At 58.9% G+C, this 24,194-nt stretch overlaps 1 protein-coding gene across 1 annotated transcript; it reads right to left on the minus strand.

The window, feature by feature from the left end:
- Positions 1 to 504: 504 nt before the first annotated feature.
- Positions 505 to 24,194, minus strand: PUM3 (pumilio RNA binding family member 3). Its single transcript, XM_004714552.2, has 18 exons — positions 24,159 to 24,194; positions 21,623 to 21,711; positions 19,738 to 19,956; positions 18,345 to 18,480; positions 17,646 to 17,721; positions 16,244 to 16,337; positions 16,070 to 16,136; positions 14,828 to 15,002; positions 13,965 to 14,068; positions 11,682 to 11,760; positions 10,684 to 10,782; positions 9,926 to 9,979; positions 7,739 to 7,819; positions 3,555 to 3,697; positions 2,517 to 2,739; positions 1,826 to 1,913; positions 1,435 to 1,525; positions 505 to 726 (listed from the first exon to the last, which is right to left on the minus strand). The coding sequence occupies exons 2-18, from the start codon at positions 21,699 to 21,701 to the stop codon at positions 594 to 596; spliced, it is 1,941 nt and encodes a 646-aa protein (XP_004714609.1). The 5' UTR covers positions 21,702 to 21,711; positions 24,159 to 24,194; the 3' UTR covers positions 505 to 593.

Raw genomic sequence — 24,194 nt, forward strand, 5'->3', positions numbered from 1 at the left:
GAGGGCGTGGTAGGAGCGATGTCATGGCAGATGTCAGATGGATCTTGGCTGGAAGCAGAGAATCCCAGGAGGATGTTTACTTGCTAGCCACTGTGATGGACCTTGATTCTGTTGTGCTGTTCGGTGCACTCCATTGGTTCTGACTCACAGCAACTCCGACAGGACAAGGCATGGTGCCAGCTCACCGCTGCTTGAGCCCACTGCCATGGTCAAGTGACACGATCCAAGTGGCCTCCAACTTGAGGCTCAAAGGGAACCCAGCCCCAGGGCCTCGGGAACTGGGCAGCAGTTGGTCACTGAGCCTCCCCCGACTCCATTTAGATCCAAGGGCAGGAACTCTCACCTCGAAGGGCTGGCCTCCCCCACACCCAGTTTCCCCACCGGCCCCCCCTTCCTCCAGGAAGCCTTCTTGGATACCTCCCCAGGGAAAACACCGGCCTCCCCTTTGATCTAGACAATCCTGAAACCTCCCGTGAGGGGTCCAATTAGAGCAGAGGCAGGGGCTTTGAGAAAGATCTTTATAAATAGATGCTTGTACAGTCCAGCGCAGCAGGGCGGGGGCAGTGGCCCTGTCCTGCCTGTCGCTGTCCCCTCTAGGCCACCAGCTTTTCCAGCAGTGTTTGCACGCCTCTGCTGGTGGGCTTGCTCTTCTCCAGCGTGGGAACCAGGCTCTTCAGCCCAGCCTTGACCTTGCTTGCGACTTCCTGGTCCGAGCTCTGGAGAAGGCTGGGGGGTGGCAGGCACGCAGTTAGGTTTCGCAAAAGGCCCTGATCCCCTGGGTACCCAGAGGAGCCTTGGTGGTCCAAAGGGCTAGGCGTTGTTGGGCTGCTAACTGAAAGGCAATGGTTCCAACCCACAGGGGACAGCTGGGGCAGACTGCTTCTGGAAAGATCTACAGCCTGGAGACCCTCCTGGGCAGTTCTACTCTGTCCCACAGGGTCCCTGTGAGCTGGAATGGATTCAGGGCAGCAGGTTAAGGCTGCTACAAACTCCCAGGGGCAGTTCTAACCTCACCCTGGAGGGTGACCGCGGGACAGACATGGGGGAGGGAAGAGTATGCTCAGCAAACAGTGGAAGACAAGGACATGCCTAGGCAGCCACGTTTAAACAGCGACCTGGTCACGGTTCCACCGACCCCAGACTGGCCCGCTGGAAATACCGTCATGGGGCTTTCTGCAGAGCCTTCATGGCTGAGCCAGGCACACAAGCCGCAGCTGGTGCCAGGAATTTACATACCCCTGCCCTGCCCTCCGACAGAGCTGGGCGGCTGAGAGCAGTGTCCGATGGACCCCACCTCTGGGCATGGGGTTTGCTTTCTAGTGGCCGGTCCTCCTCCCACCGGCACCAGGAGACCCTCAAGAGTAGATCCGGGACCCGAGACAGAGCCTTGGGTGCCAGCGGGCCCTCGGGCCGGGCCGGCACAGGGCTGCCCACCTGGAGAGGACAATGGCACCGCGGTTCACGCTCGCCCACGACATCAAGCTCTTCATCCCCACGTGCTCCACGAGGATCTTTGCAAAGCAGCCTGCAAGGCAAACGGAGGGACAGCCGAGCCACCCTGTGAACCCAAGCCCAGAGCATGCCAGGGGCCGAGTCCCACCCGGAAGACCAGGTGCTAATTAGGAGGGGTGCCCTGGAACCATGTGTTAATTACGAGGGGTGCCTGATGGATGGGTGGCTCTGAGTTGGGGTGCTAACTGAAAGGCCGGCAGTTCAAAACCGCCACAGATAGGTGTCACTGCCTCCGGATGGAGAGGCCAGGGTCCAGTCCGGAGTGGCCAGCCATTCCTGATGGGATTTCCCACCTGACCTGAGGCCGGCCTACCTTCTCGTCCACGCTCCTGCACCTTCCCGTCCTGCTCTATGAGCCACTTCAGAACCAGGTGTCCTGCAGGGTGCTCCGCAAGGTGAAGCTGTGGGGCCAGCCGACAGGGACAGGGCTCAGAGCTGCTCCCCGGCCAGCTGCAGCCAGCCTGCTCCACACTACCTTGGACTCCCCAGGAAGGGCCCAATCCCATCTGAGCTCCCATAGGGCCAGGAGCTAAAGGACCACCACGCCCCAAGCTGACCACACGCACAGGCATGCACACACATAGGCACGCAGCCTCCTCTTGGCAACAGTCACTGAGGCAGGTCCTCCCAGCACTGACCAGGGACAGCTGTGCGCAGCGGTGGGTGCCCAGCAGCCTGCGGGAGGCAAAGTGTGACAGCAGCCATGCCAGTGTGGGAGCCTATGTGTTGACATGCCGAGGAGGAAGGCAGCCAAGCGCCTCTTCCCTCAGCGACAAGGGCCCCTCGACAAGGGCCCCTCGTGGCCAGAGTGCGGCCAGCCTGAGGGGTCCAGGTTCTGCCACCCTCTGTGACGGGCTGCTCACTGACGGGGGCTGGGCAGACAGGACAGGTGGATCTCCTGTCTGTCCTAACAGTGCCTCACCCCTACTCCCTGGCCCCGGGGTGCAGCCCCTCCCCGAGCAGACAGGTCGGGCAGCCCCCATCTTACAGTGCTATGGCCTGACCTCTCCATCCCGGCCCCCGGGGTGCAGCTCTCCTGCCGCCAGGCTGGCGATGGCCCTCATGGCGGGCTGGACGTCCCCAAGGGCGGAGCCCAGGATGTGGGTGACCAGCACACACGCAGCCTTGTCCAGCACCATCTCCTGGGCGTGCTCCTGCAGGTGGCTCAGCAGCACCGGGGAGATGGTCTCCAGGAGCTCCCGCCGGCGGGTCACGGCATCTTTCTTACTGTGGGGACAGGGGAAAGGGCCCCGTTAAGGGGAGGGAAACTTGGAGGCCTGATTCTCGCAGGAGCCCTGGTGCACAGTGGGTAAGTGCTTGGCGGTTTGAACCTGCCGGTGGGGCCGCACACCTCCAGAGCGACCAGCCTCTATGCTCCTGGCGTCCGTTTTGCTCTGAGCTACGACGGCAGTGGGTTTGTCAACACAGAAACCTGAGTTTGTCTGGGTGGCGGGTGGAGGGGTGGGGGGGAGCTGAAGCTTTCTACTCTGCAAAGAGGTAAGCTTTGGAAACCCACAGGGGCAGTTCTGGGTGGAGAGTGTTTGAAACGGTGAAGCTGCGGCACAGCAGTGCTGTGTTCTAGCTGTCTCGTGAGCTCTACTCTGGAGAGTAGTGAATGTCTCGCACCAGCGCTGGCAGACGGGGGGGTGGGGATCTGAAGATGTCCACTACCCCTCGGGAGAGAGATGTGGCAGTCCGCTCCTGTAAAGGCTGAGCCCAAACCCCCACCCGCTGCCATTGACTCCATTCTGACTCACAGAGACCCCAGGCAGCGCTCTGAGACTGGAAATTCTGTTATCTTTCTCCCACAGAGCTGGGGTCTGAACCACTGACCTTGCAGGAGAACAGCTCAATACTTAACCCACAGAGCCACCAACAGCTCCTTCAGGAAAGACAACAGGCTGGCACTGTCCCCCTGGGAGGGCTGCTATGAGCGGGAGTCTGGGTTCCAGTCATTTGAGCATTCCGGACAGAGGGAATGTGGATTTCAGGAAGCAGGTGTCCCCCATCACCCCCCCCTCCACACACAGGTGCCCACTCACCTGTGCATGTTGCCGTCCCCCTTTTGCAGGACCTCGATGATCTCGGGGACTGTGTGCGCAGGGTCCCGGGGGCTCAGCAGGTACAGCAGGACCTTCCTTCCGTACTTGTCCCCGATGATGTTGGGCAGGGAGCTGACGATCTCCTGCAGAGGGGCAGGTGGGAGAGCCATCCATGACCACACGCACACACACCTGACCATCATCACCTGAAAAGTCATGCGTGCACACACACACAGCCCCCAGAATGGAGAGTCTCTGGTGCCAAGTGTTCCAGCACAACCCCTTTGTGTGTAAGCACCGAGCCCAGGGCCGTCACAAATGGCTACGGGGCGTTCTCTTCGCCTGTGATGACTGTACTTCTCAGGCCTTGGTTATGAGGGTGGGGGCTGGCTGTGGCCTCTGGGCTGACCCAGCTGACTTGCAGCTGGTGTGACCACAGCTATAGGTGGGCAAAGCCTCGACTGCGCCCTCAGAAAGACACACGGAGGACAGGAAGGTTCCCGTGACGATGGAGCAAGAGAGATGCTTCTGCTGGGCGGTAGCCTCAGTGGTGCGTGAGGACCACTGCAGCAGAGGGACCCCGGCAGCAGAGAGGGCAGGGAGCCCAACCCAGCTAGAGACCACATCTGGCCCCGCAGAACGGTTCTTGGGCTGAATGGCCAACGAGAGCCGAGCGCATATCCAGCACCCCTGCCGTGGCTCCTTATCCGCCAATCACACCCAGGACAGTCATGCTCTTCACAAAGAAGTCTTGTCCACCGGGGAGGGGTTGTGTGTGTAGCAAACACCACACTACCAGGGCACTTCTGTCTGTCCGTACATGCAAACCAGTGTCGGGCACACCTACAGAGAGTGGGCAGGGGCGGGGACAGGAGGAGGAAGCCCAGACCAGCAGAGCAGGGGTCCCGGAGCTGGTGTGGAGGCTCGAACTCCCACTGCACTGCTCAGGCCTCACTTCCTGCCAGGGGCCGCAGGGCAGGCTCAGAGTGGCACTCACAGGCCCTGGGCACACTTCAAATGCACTTGAACTGAGCAGGCCATGCGGAGGACGAGCTCGGTCCTTCGGCGTGCTGCACAGGGCTCGTTGTGCATCAGAACTGACTCGGGTCACCCACCAGCATCGTTTGGAAGCACGCACCCACATCTCATCGCTGCCAGGCAGCAACGGGTGGTGGTTGCTGGGTGCCCAAGAGTGACCCAGTATGGCTTCAGGGGGGGGTCCCTAGGCTGGCATCACCTCTAAGGGAGCAGGTGGGCAAGCCTTACTCCCAGGTGGGTTTGAACCACTGGCCTTCCTGGGATAGGCCATGCACTTAACCATTGCACCACCAGGGCTCCTTAGTAACTAGCGGGAGGCGGGCCAGACTTCCTCTCGGTGTCGGAGCTGTACCACCTGACGATGGGATGTCGGAGTGGAGACGACCAGGCCCGAAGTAGGTGGGCCGGGCCCCCCCAGAAGAGAGGGCCTCAGCTCATGGGGCGGCCACTTCAATGGACATTCCAGGCAATTCTGTTCCCCTGGAAGAGGACACTTAGCGACACCATACTGCCAGTCACCAGCTCCACACCCAGGATGCTAGCTCGCTCGCCCGCCCGCCCCGCAGTGGGGAGGCCAGGCAGTGGCCCGATCCCAAGCGGGGTCACAGTGCGGATCAGAGAGTTGTGGGAACCGGCTGATTACAGCCGTGTCCCCGGCGACTTTGGAGGAGGGCCGGCGCCATGCCGCCCTGACAGCCTCCAAGAAAGCCCGACTTCCCGGGAATTGCACTTGGAACGGTTATGCAGATTCTATTTGTGGTCAAAATATAAAACAAAGGCGGCTTTCAATGGCCCCAGCGGATCCCAGGTTCCCGACTGACTTTATTCATCAGCCGATTCTACGGCCGCCTGTCTCCGGCCTGAGGATGGAGCGCAAGCCTTAGTCTGAAGGGCAAGGAGGTCACCTGGCGGATGTCAAACCCCTCAGCGTGGGCCACGGCTTGCCAACTTGCTTCTTCCCACCCACCTGCCCTCTACAAAGTCACTGCCATATTACGTCATGGGGCCTGAGAAACCGCCAGAGGAAAGACGCCTCCTTCCAGGTTCCTCTGTGGCTGCCAACTGCATGGTCAGCGGTTTGAAACCACTGGCTGCTTCGAGGGAGAGATGCAGCTTTCTACTCCCCTAAAATGACAGTATCCCGAAGCCCTCAGGGCAGTTCCACCACGGCCCACAGGGGCCGAGTCGGCACGCTTGGAGGCAGCGGGCTCCCACCAGACTGCACACCGGTGGGTTCTTATTGGAGGCCGTCCTCACTCACGGCCGCCCGCCTCTGTGGGCGGAGCTGTCACTTCGGGGAAAGGTCAAGGGCATTGGGGAACCATTCCGAAAGGTCAGGGGCATCGTGCAGTCTCGTCTCAGGAAGAACTCCTATCTCCACCCAGCCAGCACACATGGATTCTTAAAAGGCTGACTGGGACACCCTGGCGGAGGTGGGGAGGGCGACAGCTTCAATGTATAAAGGAAGGGAAAAAGCTACAGGGTTGACAAACGATGACGTGACTGCGCCACTGAGCTGCACATTACATCAATTATAGATGGATCAATCAACCATCACCTGGGGACACAGAAGGGGAGGCTGGGAGCGGGATGAGGAGCCAACGGTAATGGGGACAGGAAGGAAAACAGTGTTCCCAAGTCGTCGCTCATGGTGATTAATGCACAGCCCTTCTTAGTGTGACCCGAGTCCTCCCTTAATCGTATGTGCTAGTTACACGCCAACGAAACTGCAGCAGAGGGCAGTCTCGATCATGAGTTCCCTCTGCGATCTGGGTCTCCTCCAGTTGTCGTTTCCACAACCTGACGATTCCAAAAGCAGTCACGAAAGCTCTGAGAAGTGCCGGAACCTGGTGTGTCCTTCCCAGCTCTTTCTTCTCCTGACGACTACGGGCGGCTGCACAAACAGGGGGCTTGGACAGGCAGCTTCTCTACTTCTGCTGGGAGGGGACCAGGGGCTGGGGAGGCCCTCTGCCAGACAGACTCCCTGACCAGCTGAAGGATGGCCCTGCAAACAAACGGTCCAATCCACACTCTGCCGTCTGCACGGTTCACTTCTTTTGTGGTGGTGGTTTGTTTGTTTCTTGCATCCTGGAGGAAGTAATGCCAGAACATGCCTTAGAAGCAAGGGGCTTTTCTCACGCTGGGATTCTGTGTCGGCCTCAGGTGGGTCGCTGGCCTGGGAGCAGTGCCGGCCCAGGTTCAGCTTTCTGGGTCAGCAGCCTGCCGCTCCGTGGGCTAAAGAAGGTTCCTTCCGGCTGGGCTCTGACCCACAGACTTGAGATGGACTGGGATGGGATGTTTCTTGAGATGAAATCACTCCTCACACACACACACCAGGGCTGCTGACTTTGCTTCTTGAGACCACACAGCCAACCGCAGCGTGGTGCTTGGGTGAAGTCAGCAGGAGGGGAAGACCCTTGGCAGAAGGCCGGACACTGGGGCTGCCACGATGGCTCGCACAGGTGGCATCGGTGAGGACGGCGCTGGACCAGACGGCTGCTGTCTCCTGGCTTCTCCTCCAGCCAGGCCTGTGCTTCGGAGTTCCTGCCTCTCGAACCTTGCCTCAGGACCCTGCACCCGGATGCGGGCCGCACAAGGGCAGTTCCGGCATCTTTGGGAGGTGTCCCTTTGAGATGCCCTTGGAGTTTGGGGACAAAAAGACATCTGACGGGACAGACCTGGTCCTCGAAGGTCCCCTTGACGAATGAGCAGCTATGGTGTCGCGATGGGAAGACATCCCTGGTGCAACTTTCCCGCCCGCTTCCTTCCTCATGGAGCGATGTTCATTATCTCAAACCGCCTTCCTAATATGCCCCCAGAGTTCCCCATGCCATTGAGAAAACCCACCATGACGGCCTCCTTAGGGTCCCCGCAGACAGTCCTCGTGACCTCCCTCCTTGAGCTGGCCCAGTGAATCCCCTCGGGACAGGACCCATTTTGGAAGCCCCCCCAAAGAGACCGCGAGGAACGTGTTACGGCGGGACCCGCGTGAGAGCAGGGGGCGAGCAGCACAAACCTGCCCACGTCTGAACGGGGCTCCAGCAGGCAGCCTTTGTGAGGTGCCTCGTCTTACGGAAAGGTCAAGCTTATCCTGCACAGCTAGCCCCTCGACCCACCCCACACCCGGGGTCCCGAGGGTGACTCACTGATAAGATGATCTGCTTCACAAGCTTGGTGTCATCGACGCAGTCAAATGCCGCCAGTAAGACCAGATGGGAGTACTGGCCCTGCAAGAGCAGAGGACAGTCGGGCTTCAGAGGCAATTTAAAATGCTGCGCTCTCACTCGGCCCCACACACCTGGGCCCACACACCAACAAGGTGGATAAGCGCTGCTCAAATAAACCTCCTCTCCTATGGAACCTAGTTAATGATACTCCAGAGACAGGACGGGAGGAAGAAATAAAAGACCACATTCAAGGCCACATCACGCAGACCAGGATATAATCTCACTCTGAATTGTTACCCTGTTAATGAGTTAAAATCAAAACAAAGAACACTAAACCCACTGCCAACGTCAGAATCACCCAGTGACCCTACAGGACGGAGTAAAGGGGCCCAGAGGGTCTCTGCCACTGAGGATCCAGACAGGAGCAGACTCCCCGGCTTTCTCCCGAGAAGCGGCTATCAGGTTTGAACTGTCGGCCTTTGGGTCATTGGTGGAGCTGTTTCACCTCCAGGGCTCCTGTGGTCAATGAAAATGCCACTCACAAACACTCAACTGCTGAAATCAGGTGGGAATGAAGGGAGAAAGGAAGGCCAGTACATGGCAGAATCTCTGAGTCTCGGGCTGGTCGGAGGCCTGTCAGCCTGTACACACACCGAAGGGTGTGTAGCCACTTTGAGACGGGAGGGGATGAATGCTGAGCAGGAACCGTTAACAGGAGGCACCTTCTTCTGATTTGGAGAGATTTTTCTTATTCATGAAACCAAACACTAACTGGGGTGGGGGAGGCGGGGGAGCGGGAAAACAAAAAAGGCCTGCTCCCAAGTGCCGAAGCCGTCGGGCAGCTCTGGGGCTCACCCTGCTGGAGAAAGGCAGTCATCACACTGGGCGCTTTCTGGAACCCGTGAGTGGCTGCTGGGGCGGGGCACCACCTTCCTCACAGCTGCTCCCATCCAGAGGACAGGCCACTCTCTCTGTGGCAGAGTGGGCAAGGGCCCGGCTGCAAGCCACAAAGCAATGGTCTGAACTCCCTGCTGCTGGGCGGGAGGCAGAGGTGGCAGCCTGCTGGAGCAGTCCGCCTCTGTCTGGGTGCAAGGCTGTGAGCCCAAAGTGGAGTGGGCACCCAATCAAAATGGCCTCCCAGAACAGGGTGTCATGGTGGGTGCGCCACTGGGCTGCTAACACACCAGACTGTCTGCTCCTGTAGAGATCTACAGCCCCGGAAACCCACAAGGGCAGATCTACCCTGTCCTACGGGGTCGCTGTGCGCTGGCATGGACTCGATGGCCGTGGGTCTTGTGGGTTTGGGTCACTCAATCATCTTAGCCCACCAGCAAATGGGAAGCCAGCGAGGTAACATTTGATAAAGCCAAACCCACTAGGGTCAATCCTAACTCCCAGAGGCTTCCTAAGGCTGTTCATCTTTTCAGGGGCGTCTTTCTACCAGTGAACACTGGTGGGAATGCACCGCCCCCCTCGTGGTTAGCAGTCTACGCTTCTCCCACGGCGCCACCAGAGCCCCTGTAGGAGTGCAACGGCTCCTCTAACAGGGTGAAAAACCAAATTCACTGCCAGGGAGGCCATCGGACTCCAGGTGACCCCGAGACAGGGTGGAACTGCCTCCAGAACTCTTCCCCGGGAGCAGAGAGCTAGTCTTTCTCCAGTGGAGCAGCCCAGCTGTTAGACGGAAGTTGTACAGAAAATGATGTGGCTACTTAGTGACCATGAGGGAGTCGTTGCCTCAGAAAGAACTCTGGGAGCGCTAGCTGGTCAAAAGGTTGATCTTCAAGCAATCCCACAGAGAACTGGATGTCTGGGGACCACGCTGCACAGACAAATGCCACTCCCTGTTTTCTAGCGCCAACTTCCTGAAGCAAAACTGGAACGTCATTCACGGAAAGCTTCCCCAGTCAGGAAAAGGACAGCTAACAAGAACGGAAACCTGACTCGATACAATGTCACTGGAAGAAAGATAGAGTAACACCGAGGCTTGTTACCGTGTTGCAGAATGGAAAGCAAATGGAATACAACATTCCATCCTGGTGCTTTTCTGGGTTCTTCCAACTCCCTCAACAGACACGCATTGGTTTTCTTGCTGTTACTGTTGCATTGGTTTTCTTGCTGTTACTGTTAGGAACAATGAAAGGAAACGGGTTTCCTGATACTCACATTCGCCACCTTTTCCACGTACGTTTTCATGGTTTTCATGATCACTTTCCGATCCTGCGAGGAGGAGAAACAAAGTATCTCAGTGAACTCCTGGCAGGACCAAGTGAGCTGTCCCAGGCTTTCCGATGACAGCTTTCTGGTCGCTGACAGCGATGGTGAGGGGAAGGGAAAACGCCGCTGCGACCTGAAGGTCCTCTCAGACCTCGTCACCTGCACCTGGCCCCGAGTCCCCTCAGTGGCAGATCAGCGCACTGGTCTGTCGCAGGGGACCCAGTGAGACCAGCTCCCAAAGTGAGCGCGGCTCTCCCACATGGGGACACGCTCCCAACGTACACACCGCCCGAACACACCTGCAGGAGCTCTTAGGCCAGACCCCTCCCTCACCCACCCAGGGGAGCAAACACCCACCCCCATGACAAGCGGCGGACGGGGCCTGAAGGAAAGCCAAGGATGTAAACCCAGGCCTTGCCTCCTCAACCGAGTCGAGAAGCTCCGCGGAAACCCCTGTAGCAGTCTAGGCATGCCAAGCCTCTGCTGACTGGTAATGTGACCTGGGTCTCCCACACAGACACCTGACAGGTACCCACACCTCAACGGCAACGCCACCTGTGGTACCCGGTGTCGGAGCCCCGTCACGCTGCCCTGGGAGCTCGGGCTCTCTGTCAGAGCCCGGGAGAAATGCGGAGCCTGGAGACACTGACCCCTGGCTCCCTCCGAGACCAGGGAGGCAGGCAAGGGAGTCCAGGGCACCCACGTACCTTGGGGGTGCCGTGCCAGAGGCAATGCATGGCCACGCGAGCCCCGTCATGAGTGTGCGCCAGGTACACCACAGCCTCCCGGATGGCCTCGATCATTTCCTAGGGGACAAAGGCTGTCAGCCACGGCTCTGCCCTCCACCGACCTGCCCAGGGTGGGAAGCACAAGACGGAGTGGGAGACATCCCCGCCCCCTCCCCCAGTCTGCTGACTTCAGCTGGATGGCCCGAGGGACTCCTGGCTGTTAAGTGAAAACACATTACATACCTCGCCCCCCAACGGCTGACGGTGACACACCAGCGCCCTCTGTGGGCCACTCTGGGGCAATAATCACCCCTGCTGTGAGTCTTCACTGGTAACAACCAGGCCCCCACCCCACACAGGCTTGAAGGGCGGGGACTTCAGAGTCCCCGAGAGACAGAACGAAAAGAAAACGGGATCTCCCTGGGGACTCCCTGACACCCCTCCTGTTCCTGTGACATCCATTTACACAAGTCACCAACGGGACTCTTCCGGCAGTCCCCAGAAACCCGAGACCACTTGAATGCTGTATCCACCATCTATCACTTAGCCGACCAACCCCCTAGATCACAATAACGCACACAGTACGTGTGAATGGGTTCACACTTCAATCCCAAACCCAGTGAAAAGTGCACTGCCGTTGACCGGCTCCGCACGACCACGCCGCACAGATCAGAGGGCCTAGCGGGCTGCTGAGGCTGCCGAGCTCCGGTGTGCCTCCCTCCCCCCACCGAGCCTTGGGTCTGCAGCCAGCGCTTTAAGCACGGCGCCACCGGCCCCACAGTTTAACAACACAGATTAAATATGCTGGTTGACACGCAGGTCAGAAAAGCGTGGTCAATCCTGCAGTGCGGTCCCAACCTCAGCAGAACGAGCAGCTCTGCCACTCTTCCTGGCAGTCCCTTCCATGCACACAGCGCCCAGCATTTCCATCCGGCTCCCCTTCGTGCTCTGGCTCAGACCCCCAACCAAGCACTCACCGACCTCAGTTTCGGGGGCGCATGGGTGAAAAAGTCCAAGAACACTTTATGCACCAAGGAGTGTTTGATCACAGCCTCCCTAAAGGCAGGGGAGGAAAGCAAGTGTCAGCTCTCAAGGAAAGCCGCCACCCTGTCAGCTCTGACGTCAGCTCTCCAGGAAAGCTCCCCACCACCCCGGCAGACAGGCAGGGATGCGCCCCCGTCAGTTCTGAACGAGAGCAACCCAGTGCACAACACAAGACTACCCTGCCGCGCCCTGCGCCCTGCGCCCTCCCCACAACGGCTCTGCTTCCAGGCGTGCTGCCTTCAGTGCCTGGCACGGGCCTCCTTGGTAGTTTCCTTGGCAGTAGTTTCACGGGTGCACTCCGCCCCGGTCTCACGTGCTCCTCCGGGTTACACTGGGAGGCTGACTAGGCGTCTTCGACAACCAAGACCAGAGTGTGCGACAGCTTCCTGTAGCCTCATCAGCAGAGCTGAAACCGCCCCCCCAAGATCGCTCCGCCCTCCGCCTGCTCTCCTCTGGGTGGCGGCCCGCTCAGTGTGCTGTGCTTCCCAGGGGGTGTTAGTGGCCGATGACCCAGAATGAGATCACCAGGCCTTCTTCCGAGGCCCCTCTGGGTGGACCTGAACTCCCAACCTTCCCGTGAGCAGTGAGTGTATCCATCATTTACACCACCCACGGACTCCACCCTTTTACAGGGAGGCATCTATCTGTCTTTCGTCCCCAACCACGGGCCCACACCTTCGGACACGTGTCTGAGCTGCTCTCTAGCCAGCAAATGTCTCTGGGTCACAGAGGAGTTTCGGCGGCACCGAAACCTATGTGGCATCAGCATGGCCTCAGCGCCCGACCGGGCTGAGCCTCTGAGTCTGACACCTGGTGGATTCAGGTGGGACGTGGGGGTCAGTGGGCGGGCGTGGCAGTCCTCTGGTGTCTCATGGTCCACCTATGTTGTGGAACCCAGGGGTCAGGGCACTGTCAAGTGTGGGATCACCACCCCAATTTGACAGATGAGCAAAATGAATCGCAGAGAGGTGATGGTGCCCAAAGTCAGAGAGACAACTGGGGGTGCCAGGACCCACAGCCACAGGCCCGGCCCCCGTACACGTTCCAGTTGACCACCCCCCAGCACCACAAGCACGCAGACACGTGTGTGGGGTCCTAGGCCTTACAAGTCAGCCCAGTCAATAGGTCTCACTTATGAAGCCGCCTAGCACATAGGGCCCAACCCTAACACTGAGGTGGAACAAAAAGTGTTTCCAACGCTTTCAAAAAGGTTTGTGTTGGTGGGCAGGGGGGGGGACCTAAGGTACAATTATCAGTCTCTCCCCGTGCAGAGGACAGAAGCACAGAAGCACATGGGAGCCAGGAGTCCACTGGGCTCTCGGACCACAGGCACATCAGTCTGCACCAGCCTGGGTGGAGACCAGAAGAACGAGAGGGGGCCCAGCTCCCACAGCCAGCTGCTCTGAAAGGGATCACAGTGGAAGGTCCCGGGGAGAGTGGGGAGCAAACGTGGCTCTGACGGGAGGCCAGGCTTACAGTTGAAGAGGCACCGGGAGAAGACCTGAAACCAGAGTTTTCTGTGTCCCTGCAGACCTAGAGCTGAACTCCCCTCAATCTCCTGTGAAGCCCAAGATAGACGTAGAGAGGCACAGGGACATTCGGGGGCCATGTCCTCCCTAGAACCACCAAGTATTCAGTCCAAAGGGCCGTCCTCGCCCAAGGACAAAGCTGTGACAGTTTAGGGCAGGAGGAGGGTAAAAGGGAGAAGCAGAGAGGGTGAGGGTGGGCGGTGGATAGCGAGGGGGTGGCCATCCGTGACATGAAAGAAGACACGGGACAGAGCTGCTGCAACCCTTGCCCAGACTCGCCGACACAAAGCCAAGAAACAGCTCCACAGGGCGCACTCACATCCTTCTATAGCACACAGCCACGGGGCGCAGCGTGGGCCTGTGTGTGCACACACCAGGGGCCCCGGCGGCGTGGCAGTTACATATTAGGACGCACACCTCCAGGGCAGCAGTGGCAGAGTTCCACTCCCGGAACCCCGGGCTGTCCTGCTTGGTCCTGCAGGGCGACCTGAGTCACCATCGACTCCACGCCAGGGAGTGAGGGGAGAGGTCCCGCTCACTGTCACCCAAGATCGGTTGCAGACCAAAAGCAGTTAGGAGACTTAGAGAAGAACTAGCTACTGTTTTGAATGTGCGGGATTAGGAAGGCGCCCCTCGTTCAAGCCCTGCTGGTGGAGGGAAACCCAGGGCGCCACGGCCGGCGCTTACTTCTGGGCCATTGGTGTCAGGATCTGCTTCATTTCGTCCATGATGACCTCCAGTTTGGTGGGCTGTGCCTCGAGGACCTTGTCCAGCGTGGGCTGCTCTGCGGACTGCAAGGGAAGGAGGGTCAAACCTGCCGCCAACACCCCAGGGTGGGGGCTGGCTCATGGCGCCCCTGTGTGGGACACAGTGGAACTGCATTCCAGAGGGTGTCCTGCAGAGGCTGCTCTTCTCCCAGATTGCCAGCTCTCTCTTCCTTGGCACCCCCACGTGGACTCACCCGACCCCCTGCAGGCCGGCAGCTGAAGACGCTGTCCACGCATGAGGGAAGCCTGGTCCGAACCCACCAGCTCACCCAGCCCACAACATGAGCTCTGAGACCAAGCGCCAGCCCACTAAGTCTCCCAGTGTAGAGTCCCTGCGATCCATGCAGGGAGTGCCAAGCTCATCCAAGGAAGGGGACTGGCAGTGTAGTCTGAGGTGGCCCCTCTCATGCTATCCCCAGACCATGCCAAGAGCCCCAGCCCACTCCTGTCACCTGCGGGCACAGCCAGGACAAGGGCACCCTGACACGGATCTCACAGTGGTGGGGGACAGAGTGGGGGGCAAAGGCTGCACTCAGCATCACCGAGACCCAGTCTTTCACTGGCCTGGTTCCCACCCTGGGCTGCTAACTAAGGGGCAGCAGGCTCAAGTCCACACTCAGGTGACCCACTTCCAGAAACATGGGCCTGGGCACCCTTGGTGGCACAGCTGAGCTGGACGCCATGGGGCCCGACGGCCCCACACACCATGGAGCGTGGAGGAGCCAGGGAGACAAAGGGCGGAGCTGGCCATGGGGGGAGGGGGAGGGGGAGGCCTAGCAACACCTTGTAGAGCTGGAAGGTGTTCCCATACAGCTCCTCCGTCAGCAGGTTCCGCTGCACCAGCACGGCTCGGTCGTTGTAGGCATACTCCACGATGGCCGAGGCCTCGGCGTGCCGCAGCAGCCGCCGCACGTGGCCCCGGAAACTGCGGATGACCTCGGCCACCTGGGGCTTGCTCCTAGACCAATGGGGAAGACAAGGCCACACGCACATGGTCAAGCCGGCTCTGAGCCGAGCAAGCCTGTGGGGCAGGGGAGGGACGTCACAGCAGGGGCAGACCGGCACACCTTTCCTCTGCTGCACCGAGGGCGGGACGGAGCCGCCAACTTCTCAACTAGCTCGCAGCCCTGTGCTCAACCACCACTGGCCCCACACCAGAAACAAACTCACTGCCAGCAAGTCCGTGCCGATTGGTCATGATCCGAAAGACTGCCCCGGAGTGTCCCAAGACTATGTCTTTATGGGAGCAGACAGCCCCCCGTCTTTCTCCTGAGGAGCAGCGGCTGGGGGTTCTGAACTGCCACCCTTGCAGTTCGCAGCCCAACTCATCACCGCTACACCACCTGGGGCTCCTTCAACCCCAGGATGGAGGAGAGACACCCGAGATAAAAGCAGCAGGCCGGTGGCCACAGCAAAGTAACTGCTGCTGCTGCGGTGGCCAACTCCCCCCCAGGCAGTGCTGACGTTTACTGCCACGCCCAGGGCCAGAGCTCCCTGGCCACTAGCTGCTCGTGGCCCTGGCTCAGCACAGAGCAGCAAGGCTGTGCTGAGGGCGAAGCTGTGGAGGCAGAGACTGGCCCGCCGTAGGAAACGGAAAGCCCACGGCCTTCTGGTCGATTCCGATTCACAGTGACCATGCTGGACAGAGTAGTAGAAGTTGTCCCTAGGGTTTCCTAGTGACCATGCAGGACAGAGTAGAACTGCCCTTGGGCTTTCCCACGGAGGCTGCCCAAAGGGTCTGCTCTCCTGCGCCCCACCTCCGGCCCACCCCAGTGAGAAGTTGGTTATTCCCACCCTGGCTCCCCAGAGCTTCAAGACGTACACGTGGGTCCTTGAGAACCGCAAGGATGGCAGCGTCAGTCAGTGACTGCTGTCCAGACCACTGTCCCCAGAAAGACCACCACAGCCTGTTCCGACTGTGCACTGCGCCACCAGGCTCTGTAAGCGTCCCTGCACACAGCCGAGCCTCACTCACTCCTTTCAACAGCCAAGGATACCAACCAACCCACCCACAAGCCAACGTACCCGTACATGAGGAGCTTCTTAACCACGTTCCGGGAGTATTTGGCTTTACTCAATTCGACCAGATTATCTGAAAGGGTAAAGGGCGGTGACTTGAGGGAGCAGGTCCCTGGACAGCCAGCGACCCAGGGACCCGCTGCAACACATGACCACCAGCCCGGCTCTGGGGCGGCATACCCCGCAGCTCTTCGAAGGCCTCCCTGCGCTGCTCCTCGTTCCCGTACTGGATGTAGCACTGGATCACCCTCGTGGAGTCGTGTGCAAAGGCGATCTGTGGGGAGAAGGGAGGCAGGCTTCCCTGAGCACGCCCGCTCCGGGCTCACTGTCTGGGCGTCTTGGGTAGGAGAAAACCTCGGGCACTCAGTCCACACTGCAGGGCAAAGATCTGCGGCAAACGCTCTCTTCCTTCAAGTGCTCCAAAGCCAGGGTTCACCTGGACGACACAGGTGTGCCTGACCCAAGCCAGGGTTCATGGCTGACGAATGGTACGTGCAAATACTTATCCCGAGCTCCTCCTGTATGCAAAGGGCCTTGACCCTCAAGGGCGCTGGTTCAAACCCACCAGCGGCTCTGAGGGAGAATGCCGAGGTTACCTGCTGCTGCTAAGACGGACAGCCCAGAAATGCTCTCTGTTCAGGGCTGCTAGGAGCTGGAATGGGCCCCATGGCAGCCGGTGGAGGGCTTTTACCACCAACAGTTTGTACCTGCCATGATGGACAGGCTCGGAACCCCCATGGGACAGTGCTGCTCTGTCACCATGAACTGGACCACATTGGACTGGTCACCACGTGGCGAGAGTGCCAGGACTGGGGAGGACACTGTTTTCTGTCAAGGGTGCCACCACTGAATAGCTGATCACAAGAGCCGGTGGAAGCTACCACACACAGGACTTGGCAGCGGGCAGCAACACGACTGGCACTCACGCCCCACCTGTGCTGTCCCTCAAAGAGCCCAGCGGGACGGTGGTGCACAGCCCAGGAGAACAGGGAGAGAACACACTGCCGGGGTCGCCCGGGCAAGAGCTGACAGCTGAAAACACACAATCCCTAAGCCGCCAGCCCTTGGGCTCCCTTCAGGGTCTAGAAGGGCACCCCTCTGCCCCCTGCAGCTCCGTTCTCAGCCCAACAGCCAGGCCGACAGGGTGAGCACGGCCTGCTGCAGCTGGTACCTGCTCCTGAGAACAACTAGCCAAACGCCATCAGCCGGGCAGCATGTGCCCGGGGTCAAAGGACAGGGGCAGGAGAGGAGGGAGTGGGAAGCGTCCAGATGAGAGAAAAAACAATGGGCTCCATCATCATCACCATCACAAATGCACACACTAATCATGCACAGATCAGGCACTCGAACCCGTACTATTAAATTCCTTACGGTGACTTAAGAGAGAAAATGGACTCAAAATAAATTACCGTAGTGGGAAAAATAAGAAGCTCCCTCCAGTCAGCCGTGATTCAGTCGGGGTCACTGAGTGGCAGCTGAAATTTCCTGGTGGCAGGTATGTTTGCATTAAAGAACCATTCCCTTGACTCAAGCAACTGCAGAGTGGCCCCCGTGCCAATGGTGGACATGCACGCCTACTTACCGTTTTAATCTTGCCTTGAATCAGCTTCTGCAAATCCCGCATCAGCTTGACCCTCTTTTCTTTGTCACAGTCTTTTCTGTGAATGAGGAGGGAGGCGGCGGCGGCTTAGGCTATGACCCAGGGAGCCCGACTTTCTGTGGGCAGGCAGCCCACCTGACATGCAAGGTGAGCAGCCAGGAAAAGAAAACTCTCTGCCCAGAGGCGGCAGCTCAGCCCCCTCACCAGCTGCCACAGTATGCTGTCACAGTGTGCCAAGAAGGCCCTGTTCTGAGCAGGTCTCTCCATGCCTCGCTGATACGAAATGGCCCTGCTCGAAGGAAGGGGGTCCTGGTGGCTTAGCGGTTTATGCATTGGGCTGCTAAACACAGGTCAGCAGTTCGAACCCACTAGCTACTCTGTGGGAGAAAGGCGAGGCTGTCAGCTCCGGTAAAGAGTGACAGCCCCAGAGACCCAAGGGCAGAGTTCTGCAGCATCTGAAAGCCTCGCAGTGAGTCGGATCAACTTGATGACAGTGGGTTTGAGGAGGCAGGAGACTCAACCCTTTTGGGGGCTTATACTCAGCTAAATTCCACAGTTCTGGGACAAGGAGCAGTCCAAACAAAGAGGGCGCCCCCATAAGGGGGTGACGTGTCCTTGCTATGGTGTCTCCCAGGCGATGTCTCAAAAGGACGAGCCGAGGGAGGCCCAGGGCCGCCTTACCTCCTAAGGGTCTCCCAGATCTGCTTGGCCCGGACCACGGTGTCGTAGTTGGTTTTGTCACTGAGCTGCCGGCTCTGTTTCAGCTCTTTCTTCTTCTTCTTGAAGTCGTCCCATTTGGGTTTCTTGGCCGCCGATTCTAGTGATCACAGAAAGGCTTTCCACTAGCAGTTACTCTCCGGAGCTCTGCCAACCAACGCCAGTTAGGGTGGGAGGGCATCCCAAAGAGGGTTCAGGACTCACGGTGAAGGTGGTAAGGGACAGTCCCCTGTAACGGCAGGTCACTCTGACCCAAACCCGTCACGCATTCCCTCAACAGTACATGGAGTCTTAGCAGACACGGGCATTAAGCAACCAAAAAGGCTTGTGAGTGTCATGGGCCGGCGTCTAAGGTCTTTGCCAATGGCAAAACGCTCCTCTAGAACCATCAGTCGTCGCGGCTTTAGGGAGAATCTGTCCTCAATGAAAAACTCCCTCCAAATTCATGCCAGAACGCCAGCCTCCAGCTCACCCCTTAGAATGTCTGAACACCTTGCACTTTGGCGGCGATGCTGCCGGGTGGGTGTGGGCACCCCCTCTCAAGTCTGTGTAACACAGGCACGGAGGAGGTAAAGGCCCTGGTGTCCCAAAGTCCCGGGGCCCGAACCAAGAGGCGGCCCTCCACTATGGTCCCAGCTCCCTGCAGAGAGCGTGCAACACTGGCGGCTCGGCCACGGGGCCCAGTACTTGGCCAGTTGCCTGGCAATGCAGTCACCTCCCACCCTGTGACCTGGCCAGAGCGACAGATGAGGGTGAGAGGTTACACACCCGCTCAGGCACAGCTCTGAGACCACGCAGGGAGAGTCCCTGGCCATTCAGCATCGGACAGGAGGTGAAAGGACAGATGTGAGGGGAGAGCGGGTCTGGGGCCTCCAGGAAGGACGAGCTGCAGCAGAGCACAGCCCTGGACCCCAAGCCTCAACACTGAAAGCCTACCCACACCCTCCCTCCTGTGCAAACCGCGACCCTGCAGGACAGGGGGAGCTGCCCCCATGGGCTTCTGAGACTGTGAGTGGCCCCAAGCTACCACTATGCCACCAGGGCTCCTTCTGAGGGTTGCTGAGAGTCAGAATCGACTCAGTGGCAGTGAGTGTGATGGGGAAGTGGTGACCAGGGGAGGTTGGTTATTTCAGCCAAATGGCCCCGCTCCCCCCCCCTCCACCAAAAAAAATGCCGCCTTTCAAGAGCAGGGAGGATAGAGCAGGCTGCATTGGATGTCTAGACCATTCTGATAGCCTGGGGGTGGGGTGGGGAGGCTTCCCTGCGTGAGCCCTGCACCTGCCTTTACCTTCCAAGAGGTAAGGTAGAAAGTACGGCCCCGAAGCCCCCGAGCGCCAGAGGTCCCGCCCGGGCTTACCTTCGCTCTTGCTGTCAGGCTGGAACTTTCTCTTCCCGTGAGGTGTGTTCTCCTGCGGGAGCTTGCTCTTGGCCGTCTTCGCCCCCGGCGTCTTGCTCCTGAAGTGCTTCACCCCCTTCTTGCCGGGTGTGCCGGCACTTTTCTTCAAGGCCTTAGACGGCCCTTTAGGTCCACCACCCGGAGCAGCTCTTCTGGGGAAGGTCTTTGAGGAGCCCGGCTCTAGAGATGACAACAGGCACTTACTCAGTGAGCCGGGAGCTGGGCAGAGCGGGCCCTTCACCCCGAGCTGCGCTCTTCAGAGAGGGGCTCGCCCGGTGTCTCTCGGATGTCACAGGGAGAGGCATGGGAAAGATCTGCACCCAACAGAGCAAGGTCTCCGCTCCCGGTCCTAGCAGAGGTTCACTACCGAAGGGATGTCTGGTCAGCAGGACCACGGTCTCCGGCCCGGCCGGGTGCTGGTGACTGGCATGGGCCTAGTTCTCTAGTGGCAAGTAGAGACCAGGGCCATCACTCATGGCTTCCAATTCTAATCTTCTGGTGGCTTCAGGGAATGAAGCTCGCCACCCATTGCTTTCACCGGGTGGACGACCCAGGCGGATCCAGAAAATCAAACCGACACTCTGAAACGCAGTGTCGTGCGTTCAAAATGTCTCCTTGCAAGATCAATTCTGTCCCAAGCGTATGATCAGAGTCTGTGACGAGCAGCCTTCGTGGGTGAAGAATGCCTGGAAGAAGCTGCACATCTGAAATCGACGCCAAACAGAAACACTGGCCCACTGTTGCCAGGCCGATGCCAGCGCACTCCTTCGGTCACTGTCAGCTCCCTGCCCTTTCCACTTGGCTACTCTGAAGCCTGATCAATCAATGAGGCATCCCAACAGCAAATCCAGACGTCACAAGGACCTGGGTGGCTGGTTCTACGTGCTAGCCAGGGCTGACCGCTGATTGGGCTGAGCTGAAGCAGGCCGGGGTCCCGCTTCCCTGTATGTCCCCGAAGGTCAGCAGCTGCCCCCCTGAAATGAGGAGACCGAAGAGCAATGCCTGGAATGCCTGACTCCCTGAGAACCGGCCGGCCGGCCTGCCAGAGCTGACAGACTACATCCTGGGACATAAACCTTGCTGCTGCAGCATGGACCTCTCTCCCCACTTTCCTTTAAAACCCCCAGGCCCCGGGCAAAGCCCGTGATTCCCCTGGGCTACTTGCTAGACCATGGGGCTTCGCGCGGGAGCACCCCCCCAATAAAGCTGTTCCTGTTTCTGCTCTCCCTTTGTCCTGTCAGCTATCTTTGTCCGTCTCCCCGTGCCTCGGTTTACCTCTCACTCGTCCTGTGCCTCAGTTTATCTTTACAACCACCACCTTTGAAAACGAGGGCGTGACCCCTGCGAGACCATAACCAAACAGTGGCACCACAAGCTGAGGTGCGGGATCCAGACGTCAGGACTCCTGTGTCACGTCCCCTTACCCCATGGCTATTCCCCCCAAGTTCTACGTCACACAGGGAAATACTAACTCATGCTCACGGACTCACCCACGTCTCTCCAGCATTTTCATCCTGGTCCCAGTCTGAGAACAGAGACGCAGACTGAGATCTGCCTCCCCGGCCCTCACCCCACCTCCCATCCCAGCGGCCAATGGTCATGCTGTGAGGCTTGCTTGGGGGTGGCTGTCTTAACACTACAGGGAGCCCTGGTGGTACAGAGGTTACCCACTGGGCTGCTAACTGGAGGTCAGCAGTTCGAAATGCTCCTCGCGAGAAACAAGGGGCTTTTGACTTCCACAGAGTGCCAGTCTTGGCAGCTCATGGGGCGGGGGCGGGGTTCTACCCTGTCTTCTAGGGGGGCTGGGAGTTGGCATCAACTTGATGGCAGCGAGAGAAAGCCTTACCATTGCCTTTGTGAAATCTGTTTTCTTGTGGCGTCTTGGTACCCCTTCCCGTGAATTTCTTCTTCCCTTTGACTTCCATCGTAGCCAGTCTGGAAAAGAGAAACGAGACCGGATCACAGGGCGGGTCCCCGTCAGGTGTAGAGCCACTGCCACCTGCCCACGGCCCTCATTTGGCAGGCAGGCGGAGTGTGGGTCCCACACAAGCCAGTCCTTCCACAAGTTCGGCTCCAAGACCTCAGAAGTGAAAGGGGCTGCAAATCCACGCAGGCAGGAAGTGCACACCACACTGGACCCCTGGGTGGTTTACCTGGTGGTGCCGCCCGCAACAGTACAAGCCAAGAACAGACCTTGGTGACCCCTCAGTACCAGAGCTGTGCTTGTTTCGTGTCACCTGGGAAGATGGTGAGGGCAATGGGCCTGAGGAGCCCGGAGCACTCTGGACACAGTGGCCAGTCAGTTGCTGATGTCCACGTCACCTCAACTCACGGCGAACCCTCCCCACGTGACAGAGCAGAACAGTCACGTTGCAATATTGACAGGAAGGAGACCTGGTGGTATAGGGGGTCACTATTTGGCTACATTAGGTGAACCCCAAGATCAGCAGTTCAAAACCACAAGCCGTTCTCAAGGGAGAAAGATGAGGCTTTTTCTATTCCCATAAATAGTTACAGCCTCGGAAACCTCCGGAGGCAGGGCCACCCTGTCCTGCAGACACCGTGAGCGCGCGCGGACCCAGGGGCAGTGAGTTTGGTCTTATCGTATCCTGATCTTCAGCCTATTCCTGCTTTGTGGCCTGTCCTGAGTCTGGGAGCTGTGCTGAAACCTGCTCCCTGTGGGTGACTCTCCTGGCATTTGAAATACCGGTGGCATCGCTTCTAGTATCACAGCCACACACGCGCCACCAGTGTGACAAACTGACAGAAGCATGGCGTCACTTTTGAGGACCAGGGTGAGCGGGGACACACACAGGGCATGGTTATTTTCAGTGGTCTCAGATGCAAACCGGATACGGACGACCAAAGAACTGAGGCCTTGAATGTGGGTGCTGGCGGAGAATACTGACGGCGCCGCGGCCTGCCGGAAGAACAAACAGAGCCGGCTTGGGAGAAGGACAACCCGAATGGCCGTCAGGAGAAACCGGTCCCTGGAGAAGGACGTCACGCTTGCTAGAGCAGCAAAACAAAGATGAATGCCCTCGGCAAGACGAACCGATACAGAGGGTGCGACAAACGGGCTCAAACACAATGCTGCGAGGATGTCTCGTTCTGCTGCGCACAGGGTGGCCGTGGGTCGGAAACGACCGGGCGGAACGAGCAATAACAGACACCCAAACGGGAGCAGACGGCCAGGCTGGAGTCAAACCACCAAGCCCAACCTTTCTGCTTTAGTGGCTGCACCACCAGGGCTCCTTAACCATGCGGTGCCCAACCTAAATCTCATCCAATCTCAGATTCCAACGCTGAATGATTTCCCCCAAACCGTTTCTCCATTACCAACTTCTCCTTTGGGCCCTGTGCATCTGGCGGCCTACCTACCTGGCACCCCTGTTTCCGTTGTCTAACAGGCACCTGACACCCACGTAATACACCTGAAACCTAATTTCTGTAATGATACGCCCACTGGAAACCATCCCAAAGCACTGCCATGTGCTCAAATCACCCCCCACAGTTCTTCCCATCTCAATGCCACAGCACCCATGCCACTTCGGAGTGGCCCAAACAAGGCATTTTCTTCCATCCCTGACGTCCCATATTCACTGGAGCAAGTCCTCTGCAGTCCCTCATTCAGGGCGCTCCAATGCCCCCGTTTCTATTTCCACCACGAGAACCTCCTTCCTGGACTTGCAACGTCTGCCCTGCAGTTTCCAAGAGCAGCCGAGTGCTCATCTTGTTTCCCCCCGGCTTGCGGTAGACCTTCCCAGATCCCTGCGCAAGGGCGGCTTCCGCGACTCTGGAAGCTCAGGGTCGCCTCTTGTTCCGCCCTATTCTCTTTCCCAGCATCCAGCTCTCCTCCCTCCTTCTCGTGGTTACTCTGTGCAAACTTCTAAACTCCCAGAGGGAAGCTGATGTCACCCTTAGCGCCCAGTGCGGGACCGGGCGCTGGGTGCAGATTTGTCACACTAACAGCAAGGCCACACGACCTCACCCGGATCTGGACTTTAAAGGGTGAGGCCACCTGAGTCCCCCTAGCCCCCACCCCAGTGCGCCCCGGGGCAGCGGGCTGGGATGAAGGGTCAGGGAAAGGATGTCTCGCTAAGCTCACTGCCACTGGATCACATCGGACTCCTAGGGACCCAATCGGACACAGCGGAGCTTTACCCACGGGTTTCTGAGACTTTCACTCTTTCCGGGAGTAGAAAGTCTCATCGTCCACCCGCGGAGAGGCTGGTGGTTTCGAACTGCTGAGCTCGTGGTTCGTAACACGACACGTAAGCGCTTCACAAGCCGAGCTCCCATCATAGGCGCTCTTTCGAGGACGCGTGGCCTGAGCCCGCGGCGCCGCGCGTCCCCGGTCCCGCCTGGGAACCCAAACTCACCGCACACGTGGGTCCAAGACACGCGCGGATCCGCGC

This window comes from Echinops telfairi, unplaced genomic scaffold, assembly GCF_000313985.2.
Source record: "Echinops telfairi isolate 266 unplaced genomic scaffold, ASM31398v2 ScPeMD7_25;HRSCAF=90, whole genome shotgun sequence".
Classification (NCBI taxonomy): Eukaryota; Metazoa; Chordata; class Mammalia; order Afrosoricida; family Tenrecidae; genus Echinops; species Echinops telfairi.